Source organism: Macaca fascicularis, chromosome 7, assembly GCF_037993035.2.
Source record: "Macaca fascicularis isolate 582-1 chromosome 7, T2T-MFA8v1.1".
Classification (NCBI taxonomy): domain Eukaryota; kingdom Metazoa; phylum Chordata; class Mammalia; order Primates; family Cercopithecidae; genus Macaca; species Macaca fascicularis.
This window is the reverse complement of record NC_088381.1, coordinates 74,343,282-74,356,669: the sequence shown is the minus strand read 5'-3', so window position 1 is coordinate 74,356,669 and position 13,388 is coordinate 74,343,282. Positions and strand designations below refer to the sequence as shown.

Here is a 13,388-nt window from a genome sequence, read left to right as displayed (position 1 = left end):
TATTTTTAGTAGACATGGGGTTTCTCCATTTTGGTCAGGCTGGTCTCAAACTCCTGACCTTGTAATCCACTCCCCTCGGCCTCCCAAAGTGCTGGGATTTCAGGCGTGAGCCACCGTACCTGGCCCACATCTTGACCTTCTTAAAATGTTAGACCTGTTGAGATTTATTATATACTTGTCACAGATGTTTTCCAGGGGAAGACAAAATATTTCAGGATCAGGCCTTCTAGTTATTCTCTGACTTTGTATGAGAGTTTATCAATGTTCCTTTTCTTGTTTAAATATCAGCTTACCTATAGGACAGTAATGGTTAGTGACTTAGATATTTAGGTAAAATACCCTATCTTAATTCCTGTATCAGAGCCTTGTCACCCATTTTTCATAGATTCACTCTTATTTTTTCCTCATCATTTTTATCATTTCTAGAAACAAGTACTAAATGTTTAGATGTTCCCAGCTTAGAAACACTTCTTCCCTGTCCATCCCCATGGATGGGATGTAGTTTTTCAGGCCTGCCCACTGATTCACTTATCTTTTTGTTCCATAGCCAGAAGAAATTCAACAGCAGATTGTTCGAGAGACTTTCCATTTAGTCCTCAAGCGGGATGACAACATCTGTAACTTCTTGGAGGGTGGAAGGTAAACTGTCAGCTTCATTTTTCTCCCCATATATCCACTTGTGAGTGCCCTTCATTATTGCATCTTCTGGCAGTAATCAAGTGTCAGGTGGATACTTGATGCAACTTTAACTGGTCTCACCATGATCTGCTCAGGGAGAGACACAATTCTCTCTGGGGGCGCAGTTCAATTACTGTGCTTCTGATATCGCTCATTTAGATGATCGGTCCCTGGGAGGATAGGCAGGAGAAAAGGTAAGGTAAGGTGGCTTTAGGTACCTCTGCCAAACTTGGTTGCCATTCACCTAGTAAGAATGGCCTGCTTCTAGCATCTGGCCTTCTCCTTTCCAGTGGGCCCTTTCTCATTCTTTGGCACAAGGTTCCTTTTTGATGTGTTTAATTAAGCTGTGGGCATTTAAATGTTTCCCATCTTCTGCAGTTTGATTGGTGGCTCTGACTACAAACTGATCTACCGACACTATGCTACCCTCTACTTTGTATTTTGTGTGGATTCCTCAGAGAGTGAACTTGGAATCTTGGACCTCATCCAGGTATGTGTAGTCAGCTAATGATGGCAGCAACTTTAGAGAGTTTCCACGGGATTTTTGAGTAACCTTGTGTCCATCTCCTTATTGATACTGGTAAAAGTTGCCAGACGTCCACCAGGTGGTGCTCTGGGAGAGCTCCTGAGAAACCCTCAGCACTTGTAGATTTATTGGTTTCTATCTAGCCCTTGCGCTGCCTTGGTTTTCATTTACAAACTTATACTTTTGGCCGGACATGGTGGCCCACAATCTGCTTTCAGATTGTTTTTATTACCTTCATGAAAACTGAGATGTGTAGGGACCCTAGCTTGGGAACTATTCATTTAGCATAATTTCATCATTTTATATGTGAGATTCTAGATGAGCTTCTTTTAAGTACTTGAATAAGCCCATAGGTAGAAAACACTCAAATAGATGCTACATTGAAAACTTAAGTAACAACAATTGTGGAAAAGAAAATTCTATAGCTATAAAATGTAAATTTTAAATGCTTACAACAACAGGCCAGGTATGGTAGCTCATGCCTATACTCCCAGCACTTTGGGAGGCCAAGGCAGGCGGATCAGTTGAGGTCAGGAGTTTGAGACCAACCTGCCAATAGGGTGAAAGCCTATCTCTACTAAAAATACAAAAATTATCCAGGCATGGTGGTGTGCACCTGTAGTCCCAGCTACTCAGGTGGCTGAAGCAGGAGAATCGTTTGAACCTGGGATGTGGAGGTTGCAGTGAGCCGAGATCGTGCCACTGTACCCCAGCCTGGGCAACAGAGTGAGACTCCGTCTCAAAACAACAATAAATTAAAAATAAATAGGCCGGGCATGGTGGCTCACGCCTGTAATCCCAGCACTTTAGGAGGCCGAGGCGGTCAGATCACGAGGTCAGGAGATTGAGACCATCCTGGCTAACACGGTGAAACCCCGTCTCTACTAAAAATACCAAAAATTTGCCGGGCATCGTGGCGGGCGCCTGTAGTCCAAGCTTCGGGAGGCTGAGGCAGGAGAATGGCATGAACCTGGGAGGTGGAGCTTGCAGTGAGCTGAGATCGCGCCACTGCACTCCAGCCTGGGCTACAGAGTGACACTCTGTCTCAAAATAAATAAATAAGTAAATAATAAATAAATAAATGCTTACAACAAAATTTGTTTTCTTAAGATAAAAGTTTAAAAGCTAAACATATCTTGGAACAAATAAATTGAAATTTTGAATATATAGTTTTGTAAGATAATTAAAAATTTCATACATTGTATTCACGTAATTATACATAAAAGTATACATAAAGATGAACCCATCTAAAACAGATGCATCTTGGAGACAATTTTTAAATACTTTCTTAAAACCTGAGTCAGATTGGACATTGAGAGTCAGCATAATTGAAAGAGCTCAAGGTGGGGCGCAGTGGCTCATACCTGTAATCCTAGCACTTTGGGAGGCTGAGGTGCGTGGATCACTTGAGGCCAGGAATTTGAGACCAACGTGGTCAACATGATGAAACCCTGTCTCTACTAAAAATACAAAAAATTAGCTGGGCCTGGTGGCATGTGCCTGTACTCCCAGCTACTTGGGAGGTTGAGGTGGGAGAATCGCTTGAATCCAGGAGGCAGAGGTTGCAATGAGCCAAGATCGCACCTCTGCGCTCCAGCCTGGGCAACAGAGTGAGACCCTGTCTCAAAAAAAGAAAAAAGCTCAAGATCTAGCATCAGGAAATCTGAGTTTGAGTCATGAATCTACCATCTGAAAAGTGATATTAGGTTGTAGAATTCAAATGTGAGAATGTGCTTTATACTACTGTTAACTGTATGTAGCAGGCTATAGAAATGTGTACATAATATGAGTTTATTTGAAAATTAAGGAAATATAGTGATAATGTGTTTTAAAAATTGGGATAGAGTGCTTGCTTCATTCAGCAGCATATATTCTAAAAGTGGACCAATGCAGAAAAGATTAGCATTGCCACTGTGTAAGGATGACATGCAAATTGGTGAAGCATTCCATATTATAAAAAATAAGGAAAATTTTTTAAAAGAGAAAAAAAAATTGGGCCACAGTTATTAGAGAAAATGGACCTTTGAGATTTATATTAATAATACAAAAGACCAGTTTTATAATTTTTTTAAAATTATTTATTTATTTATTTATTTTTGAGACAGAGTCTTGTTCTGTTGCCAGGCTGGAGTGCAGTGGCACGATCTCAGCTCACCGCAACCTCCAACTCCCTGCTTCAAGCGATTCTTCTGCCTCACTCAGCCTCTCGAGTAGCTGGGATTACAGACACACACCCAGCTAATTTTTGTAGTTTTGGTAGAGACAGGGTTTTACCATGTTGGCCAAGATGGTCTTGATCTCCTGACCTTGTGATCTGCCTGCCTTGGCCTCCCAAAGTGCTGGGATTACAGGTGTGAACCACTGTGCCCGGCCTCTAACTTTATAATTTAATAGACATTTATTAAATATTTAGTGTACATTGGATTTGGTAAGATCAGATAAGTAAAATGTAAAAATAATAGGAACTAAAAAGTTTGATCTTTGTTTTTGTTTTTTTTTTTGAGACAAGGTCTTGCTCTTAAACTGGAGTGCAGTGGTGTGATCACAGCTCACCGCAGCCTCCATCTCCCAGGCTTAACCCATCCTCCTACCTCAGCCTCCTGAGTAATGGGGCCTACAGGCATGCATCACCACATCTGGCTAATTTTTTTAATTTTTTAGAGATGAAGTCTCACCATGTTTTCCAGGCTGGTCTCGAACGTCTCAGCTTAGGCAGTCTTCCCACTTTGGCCTCCCAAATTGCTGGGATTACAGGTGTGAACCACTGGACCCAGCTGATCTTTGAAAAAATAAAAATTAATAAATAGTTGGCCTAATTGATATAAAGAAGATAGAAATAGAAAACATTGTTTTAAAGAGATGATATATACATAGTTATACTACCAATATAACTGAAATAGCTGACTACAAAAAATAACCGCACTGGCCTGGCACAGTGGCACGTGCCTATAATCCCAGCACTTTGGGAGACCAAGGAGGGTGGATCACTTGAGGCCAGGAGTTTGAGACCAGCCTGACCAACATGGTGAAACTTCATCTCTACTAAAAATAGAAAAATTAGCTGCGCATGGTGGCACATGCCTGTAATCCCAGCTGCTTGGCTACTTGGGTAGCTGAGGCATGAAAATCACTTGAACCTGGGAGGCAGAGGTTGCAGTGAGCTGAGATCACACCGTTGCACTCCAGCCTGAGCAACAGGGCAAGACTCTATCTCAAAAAATATGAAAACAAAAAACTGCCCAAATGAGGTCAACATAAAAGCACTGAAATAATATTAGGATAAAATAATAGATGTTAAAAAAAAAAAAAAAAAAGAACTGACTCCCTAATGGGGTCACAGTAGAATTTTTTAAAGTTGAAGTACATTAAAACCTGTATGTTGCATTCAGTTATTTTTTAAAACTTAGAACAAGGAATCCTACTACCTAAGCGTATTTCATGGAATAAATTGGTTATCATCCAAAAACCTGACTCTAAAAAGCAAGATGGGCCGTGCACAGTGGTTCACGCCTGTGATCCCAGCACTTTGGGAGGCCAAGGTGAGAGGATCACGAGGTCGGGAATTTGAGACCAGCCTGGCCAATGTGGTGAAACTCTGTCTCTACTAAAAATACAAACAAAATTAGCTGGGTGTGGTGGCCTGTGCCTGTAGTCCCAGCTACATGGGAGACTGAGGCAGAAGAATCACTTGAGCCTGGGAGGCGGAGGTTACAGTGAGGTGAGATTGGCCACTGCACTCCAACCTGGGTGACAGAGTGAGACTGTGTCTCAAAAAACAAAAAAAAGGGGAAGATGTTTGTCAAATATTGCTTGTTAGTATTGGTATAAAATTACATACTAACTAAAATCTTAGCCAACAATCGGTTGAACCAAGGGATTGTGAAACCTGACTTTTTTTTCCTTTTTGACTCTCCCATTAACAAGCAATGTACCCTTAAACAAATCATCTAGGCTTTATTGGCCTTAAGGGTTTTTGTTTGTTTTGCATTTTGTCTCTTCTGTGTGTTGGGTGTTTTTGTTTTTTTTTTAATCTACAAAGATACTAGATATTCTTTTCTAGCCCTAAAATTATTTCTTTAGCAGGAAAACTGCATACTATTAAATAGAAGAATTATACATTGTGTCCAAATAGTATTTATTCCCAAGAATGCAAGTCAGTGTAACAAAGAAAAATTAATAGTTGGCCGGACGCGGTGGCTCAAGCCTGTAATCTCAGCACTCTGGGAGGCCGAGACGGGCAGATCACAAGGTCAGAAGATTGAGACCATCCTGGCTAACACAGTGAAACCCTGTCTCTACTAAAAAATACAAAAAGACTAGCCGAGCGAGGTAGCGGGCGCCTATAGTCCCAGCTACTCAGGAGGCTGAGGTAGGAGAATGGCGTAAACCCGGGAGGCGGAGCTTGCAGTGAGCTGAGATCCGGCCACTGCACTCCAGCCTGGGAGACAGAGCGAGACTCCGTCTCAAAAAAAAAAAAGAAAAAAAAAGAAAAAGAAAAATTAATAGTCTATTATAGCAGTAAGAAAAACTAATATAATAAAAATTAGTAGTTTCTGAGAGGAGTGATTATCCAAATTATATTAAATACACTCTTAAACTGGAATAAGCATTTTTGATTAAAAGTACACATTTATTAATTGTTTACTTTCTGAAGAAATGAATATAGTTATGTGGTTCAGAATTCAGAGACACACTATGAGTATGCAGGTTGAATATCCCTTTGAACTGCTTGGGACCAGAAGTGTTTTGGATTTTGGATTTTTTCACATTTGGGAATATTTGCATTATACTTATCCTAAATCTGAAAGTCCAAAACCTGAAATGCCCAATGAGCATTTCCTTTGAGCATCGTCGGCACACAAAATTTTGGATTTTGTAGTGTTTTGGATTTCAGATTTTTGGATTTCGAGTGTTCAACCTGTATGGTGAAAAATATCCTCCTTCCCCTTTCCCCTCATCACTTAGTTTACTTTCCCTGAAGCAATCAATTTTAGTTTCAAAACCAAGAGCCAAGAAACCAGAGCCACTGTTGTCTCAGGGTAAAATCTGTAGGCATTTGTGAATACTCTTGTTGAGTGTTTCATCCAGGTGCAGTGGCTCATACCTATAATCCCAACCCTTTGGGAGCCTGAGGCAGGAGGATCACTTGAGCTCAGAAGTTCAAGACCAGCCTGGGCACCATAGTGAGACCTACCTAGTCCCTATAAAAAATCAGGTGGTGTGCCCCTGTGGTCCCAGCTACTCATGTGGCTAAAGCAGGAGGACTTCTTGAGCCCAAGAGGTTGAGGTTTCAATGAGCCATATTCACGCCACTACACTCCAGCTTGAGTGACAGAGCGAGACTCTGTCTCAAAAAAAAAAAGGAATATCTTTTATTGTTTACTCTAATTTTAACAAACATTCGTAGTGAGTGATACAAAAACAAATGAAGAAGTGACATAGTAAAGAAAGACAGAGAGATAAGTTATGTAAGGTGGCTGGATTATGGACATAGAAAATCTTTTAAAAAAATTATAAGTAAGGAAATTATATCAGCAAAATGACAGAATATGAGATAAAGCCAACAAAATTAAATTTCCTGTTTCTGAGAAAACAGCTAGAAAATTCATAATTAAGTCTCATTTACGGTAGTAATAAAGGATAGTTAGTGCTTGGGAATGAACTTGGTATGGAATACTTGACATTGATTCCAATAAAATTATAAAATCTTAAAGGAGAAACAAAGGAATAGTTGGAACAAATGGAGCTACAAACTCTCCCCTTGTTGGAAAGAGTCAAGCAAAGATGACAGTAGTCCCAAAGGTGGTGAGCAACACATCAAATGGAAAACCAAGTATAATTCCATCAGGAGAGTTTATAGAACTCGGTAAAGGCAAAATATATCAGGGAAAAGGAGTGGCCAAGAAATGCAAAAGTATATTCTAGGGAAAAAGGACAGTGATGGGAGATTTGCTTTACTAGGTTTCAGAATATATAATAGTTACAGATGAATTGATTAGAAAATCGAAATCAGTTGGAAACAACTGGAACTAATAATAGAGTTCTGTAAGGTGACTGAATACAAGTTTAACATATGGAAATTAGTAGCTTTTGGCCAAGCGCAGTGCATCACGCCTGTAATCCCAGCCCTTTGGGAGGCCAAGGTGGGCAGATCACTTGAGGTCAGGAATTTGAGACCCGCCTAGCCAACATGGAGAAACCCCGTCTCTATAAAAAAATACAAAAAATTAGCCAGGTGTGGTGACACGTGCCTGTAATCCTAGCTACTTGGGAGGCTGAGGTAGGAGAAACTCTTGAACCTGGGAGGTGGGGGTTGCGGTGGGCTAAGATTGTACTCTGGCCTGGGCAACAAGAGCGAAACTCTGTCTCAAAAGAAAAAAAAAAAAAAGGTCAAAGCAGAACGGGGGGTAAAATGAGTGTTCTCAGCTGATTCAGGTAGCAGAGCACCTACGATAACAGACACTGAATACTTTGTTTCTTTTTTTTTTTAATTAATATGAATAAAACTACTGTAAGTCTTTATGCAAACTGTTATGCCTATTCATACCCTGCTAAAACCAGAATACCTGGGTCAAAGGGAATTAGTATTTCTAATCATAATGCGTATTGCTAGATAGATATTTAGAAAGAGTATGTTAGCCAGGCACGGTGGCTCACACCTGTAATCCCAGCACTTTGGGAGGCCGAGGCGGGCCGATCACCTGAGGTCAGGAGTTCAAGACCAGCCTGGCTAACATGGTGAAACCCCGTCTCTACTAAAAATACAAAAAATTAGCCGTGTGTGGTGGCATGCGCCTGTAATCCCAGCTACTCGGGGGGCTGAGGCAGGAGAATTGCTTGAACCTGGGAGGTGGAGTTTGCAGTAAGCTGAGATTGTGCCATTGCGCTCCAGCCTGGGTGACATATCTCAAAAAAAAAAAAAAAATGAAGAGTATGTTAATTTATAATGCCTCCAGTACTATATAAGTTTGTTTCCTTGTAACTCTAGTACTGAAGTATATCGTTTTAAATTTCTACTCAGAGATAGAGGTACCTCACATATTTGAATTTTTATTAATCATGCTTTTTCCATATGTGAGTTTATAATTTTATTTTCCATGTCAGCCTTCTGTAATATAATTGAACCACTTGTCCAGTGAAGTCTAGATCCTGGCTTATAATATCATATTTTATATATTCTAAGGTGCACATTTTATCACACTTTAATAACTCTAAAATCTGGATGTGTGTTATAGTGGGTGACATCTTACAATTATAATTGACAGCATTTTTTTTTCTTTGTTAGCAGATAAAACAATGGTTTGCCTTATCATCAACAAATAAGTAAATCTCTGTGTATTTTGAGTTTATTTTAAAACTTATTTTTTTCAAACTAATTATTGTCTAACCTATTATATTAAGTGTAAGTAATCCATTTTTACCTCCCCTTGTTGAATAAACTCTAATGTTGTATACTGTATTAAGTTTAGAGTAAAACTCAGGCCCCCTATTATAGCCTGTAAGGCCCAGCATGGTCTGGCTCCTTTGCCTCTCTCTCCCCTCACTGGATACACTCTCATCTTCACTGTGCTCTGGCCTTCTTGCTGTTCTTCAAACACAAGTACATTTTTGCCTCCAGGCCTTTGTACTTGTTCTGTCCCCTGGAATACTCTCATCTAGGTTCCTTCACTTCAGCTCTTCAAATGACTGATGACTTTTATCATTTATGTCTCAGCTCGAATTTTAATCCTTAGACAGACTTCCTTGACATTCTATCTGAAGTAACCCCCATCACATCATCCTGTTTACTTCCTTCAGGGCACTTAGGACAATAGAAGATACCTCGTTTCATTTGCCTCCTTATTCTTCCCACACCCAGAATATAAACTCGATAAGAACATGACTTGTTGACTGTGGTGTCAACAATGGTATGTTCCTGGCATGTAGTCATCACACCTTTCACATTGGTTGAATAAACATTTAATACATAGTTGGATTTAGTTTTTACTCTTCATTTCTTCATTTTATTCCACTGAGTTACATTTTTCTTTCTGCATTACTTTCTTGTTGTTTTATTTATTGTTTCTTTTCTTTTTCTTTTTTTTTTTTCTGAGACGGAGTCTTGCTCTGTTGCCCAGGCTGGAGTGCAGTGGCTCAAACTCGGCTCACTGCAATCTCTGCCTCCTGGGTTCAAGCGATTCTCCTGCTTCAGCCTCTTGAATAGGTGGGACTGTAGGCGCCCACCACCGCATCTGACTAATTTTTGTATTTTTAGTAGACACGGGGTTTCACTATGTTGACCAAGCTGGTCTCAAACTCCTGACCTCGGCCTCCCAAAGTGCTGGGATTACAGGCGTGAGCCACCGCACCCAGCTATTTATTGTTTCAATATAGTTTCACATACCTAGTAAGACTAGTTATTCCCCTTTGTGGCAGTTGTTTTTCAACACATTCTCTGATATTTGTAACTATTTATTCATCCATGTATATTCTTGAATAATTTGTAAAGGTCCCAAAAAGTCCCTGTTGGATTATAATTATAATTAGAAGTGAATTAACAGTTAGCATTTCCCTCTTGTTTATTCATTTCTTCTTTTGAAACTTACATTACTTTTATTTATTTTTTATTTTTTGGAGACAGAGTCTCACTTCGTCACCCAGACTCCAGTGAACTCTAGATCCTGGCTTATATTATCATATTTTATATATGCTAAGGTGCACATTTTATCATACTTTAATAACTCTAAAATCTGAGATCACACCACTGCACACTGGGCGACAAGAGTGAGATTGCATCTCAAAAAAAAGAAAAAAAATGAAGAGCATGTTAATTTATAATGCCTCCAGTACTATATAAGTTTGTTATGTAATTTGGAATCTCACTCTTGTCGCCCAGAGTGCAGTGATGTGATCTCAGCTCACTGCAACCTAACCTTGAGGTTAGGAGTTCGAGACCAGCTTGGCGCCACATGGTGAAACTCTGTCTCTACTAAAAATGCAAAAAAATTAGCCAGGAGTGGTGATGGGTGCCTGTAGTCCCAGCTACTGAGGAGGCTGAAGCTGGATAATCACTTGAACCCAGGAGGTGGAGGTTGCAATGAGCCGAGATTGTGCCACTGCACTCCAGCCTGGGTGACAGAGTGAGACCCCAAAAAATAAAAATTAATAAAAATTAAAAGTAATCACACTCTATATATAGTTCTAAAACTTTCCTTTTCATCATTTAAGTTCTGGAGCTTTTTCCACATGCATTTTTTTTTATGGTGTGTGATTTTCTATAATATGAATGTATTCATATCTTCATCTTTGATTCATCATGCTGCTTGTGTGAAGGGGTGGCCTACCCCTCCACACCTGTGGGCATTTCTCGTTAGGTAGAACGAGAGACTTGAGAAAAGAAATGAGACACAGAGACAAAGTACAGAGAAAGAAAAAATGGGCCCAGGGGATGGCGCTCAGCATACAGAGGACCCACGCGGGCACTGGTCTCTGAGTTCCCTTAGTATTTATTGGTAATTATCTTTACCATCTTAAAGAAAAGGAAGTGGCAGGATAATAGGATTATTATAGGGAGAAAGCAGTAAGACATATGAATAAAGATCTCTGTGACATGAATAAGTTTAAGGAAAAGTACTGTGCCTTGATATGCATATGTAAACATCTCCATAAACCTTTTTAGTGCATAAAGAGCAGCATTGCACTAGCAAGTCCCGCCTTTCGCCCTAAGGCGGTTTTCTCTTTTCTCAGTAAACAGAACATACAATCGGGTTTTATACCGAGATGTTCCATCGCCCAGGGACGGGCAGGAGACAGATGCTTTTCTCTATCTCAACTGCCAGCAACCGCCAAGAGGCCTTCTTTCCTCTTGTACTGGTCCTCCTCAGCACAGACCCTTCACGGGTGTCAGGCTGGGGGACGATCAGGTCTTTCCCTTCCCACGAGGCCATATTTCAGACTTTCACATGGGGAGAAACCTTGGACAATAGCTAGGTTTTCTAGGCAGAGGTCTAGAAGTGTGCGAGTCCCTGGGTACTTGAGATTAAGAGAATGGTGATGGCTTTTAACCAACAAGCTGCCTTCAGGCACTTGTTTAACAAAGCACACCCTGCACAGCCCAAAATCCTTTAAACCTTGAGTCACCATAGCACATGTCTCTTGCAAGGACAAGGTTGGGGGCAGGGTCACAGATTAACAGCATCTCAAATACAGAACAAAATGGAGTCTCTTATGTCTGCTTCTTTCTATATAGACACAGTAACAAGCTGATCTCTCTTTTCCCCACATTTGGGGGCATCTATGTTTTTCCCAATTTCTTGCTATTTAAAGGAGGCTGCAATGACATCCTTCCATGTGCATCTATATGCACATATGTTAATTCCCATAGTACAGATTTCTCAATTGGAATTGCTGCTTTAATAAGGGTATGTGTTTTTTAAATGAATAGATACTGCCGAATTGCCTCCAAACAAAGGCTTTGCTTTTGATACTTGTACTAATGGAATGTAATAAGAATGTATCTGTTTACCTGTAACCTCACCGACTTTTGAATATTAGAATATTAAGAATATTTTCACGCTGGGTGCAGTGGCTCACGCTTGTAATCCCAATACTTTGAGAGGCCAAAGCAGGAGGATCGCTTAAACCCTGGAGTTTGAGACCAGCCTGGGCAGCATAGTGAGACTTTGTCTGTACAAAAAAATTAACCTGGCTGGGTGCAGTGGCCCACGCCCGTAATCCCAACACTTAGGGAGACCAAAGCAGGCAGATCACTTGAGGTCAGGAGTTGGAGACCAGCCTGGCTAACATGGTGAAACCTTGTCTCTACTAAAAGTACAAAAATTAGCTGGGCCATGGTGCGGGACATCTGTAATCCCAGCTGCTCAGGAGGCTGAGGCGGGAGAATCACTTGAACCTGGGAGGTGGAGGTTGCAACGGCCTGAGATCATGCCACTGCACTCCAGCCTGGGTGACAGAGACCCTGTATCAAAACAAACACAATAACAACAAAGAAAATTAGCCTGGGGTGGTAGCATGCCTCTATGATTCTCAGCTACTTGGGAGGCTGAGATTGAAGGATTGCTTGAGCCTAGGAGATCAAGGCTGCAGTGAGCTATGATTACACCACTGCACTCCAGCCTGCATGACAGACCAAGACCTTGTCTCAAAAATAAGATAAGAATATTTTCAAATGTTTGCCAATCTGATGGGTGAAAAAATGCAAATTCATTGTTTTCACTAGAGTTTCCCTGAATAGTAGTGAGGCTGCATATCTTTGGTATTTGGAAATGTCTATGATATTTGTCCACTTATCAAATGGCTCATTTGTTTTGTTTGTAAGTTGGATTCTTTCCTAATTGTATGGATATTCTTTTTTTTGTTATATTTATTGCAAATATTTTCTCCTAGTCCATTGGTCTTTTTACTTTATGTAGATACATCTGGAAGTTGTTTTCTTCATAGCTCCCAAGGTATGAAAATATTCTCCAATAGTTCTGCTGGTTTTTTTCCTTTGGAGAAAACCATTTTTATTATCATCACCACCCAGCTTATTTGTGCTGGGTTATGTACCAGTGGCAAGATCTTCTAACGAACATCTGCATAACATTTCTTTTATGTTTTAAAAGATGAAAATAACTGTACAAGGTTAAGTACAAAAGTACACAAGATAACAGACACAAAAAAAATGCATGTATGAGATTTCATTCTACCTACAGCATTTTATGTTCAAAAAGTAGAATTCATGAACCAAAAAATATTGTCCTTCTATAGTCCTGTCAGGTTTAGTGGAAGTGAGTTTAACATGATTACAACACCTATATCACTGATCTGATATTTATGGAAAAAATCTTATTTTTCAATAAATTAAAGCCAATGCAAATGGGAATAGCATTTCAGTTTTTTGGTGTTTTTCTTTTTTTTTAACTTTTATTTTGAGACAGAGTCTTACTCTGTTGCCCAGGATGGAGTGCAGTGGCATGATCTTGGCTCACTGTGACCTCCGCCTCCCAGGTTCAAGCAATTCTTGTGGCTCAGCCACCAAGCCACCCAGGGTTTCACCATGTTGGCCAGAGTGGTCTCAAACTCCTGGCCTCAAGTGATCCACCTGCCTCGGCCTCCCAAAGTGCTGGGATTACAGGCGTGAGTCACCGCGCCCAGCCACGTTTCAGCTTTATAAGATAGAGATATGAACATGGTTGGTGGTGAT

The 13,388-nt window shown here is 40.3% G+C and overlaps 1 protein-coding gene and 1 non-coding gene across 4 annotated transcripts in view; both read left to right on the top strand.

Annotated features, from left to right (window-relative positions):
* AP3S2 (adaptor related protein complex 3 subunit sigma 2) overlaps nt 1-13,388 on the top strand; it is a 62,388-nt gene that overhangs the window by 4,015 nt on the left and 44,985 nt on the right. For all 3 annotated transcript variants that reach the window (XM_005560496.5, XM_065548425.2, XM_073996713.1), the window contains exons 2-3: nt 548-639; nt 1,057-1,168. In XM_005560496.5, the coding sequence (XP_005560553.1) occupies nt 548-639; nt 1,057-1,168 (204 nt within the window). The remainder of the gene's footprint in view (nt 1-547; nt 640-1,056; nt 1,169-13,388) is intronic.
* LOC123574766 (U6 spliceosomal RNA) lies at nt 3,054-3,160 on the top strand. Its single transcript, XR_006699966.1, has one exon. It is a non-coding gene; the product is annotated as a U6 spliceosomal RNA (small nuclear RNA).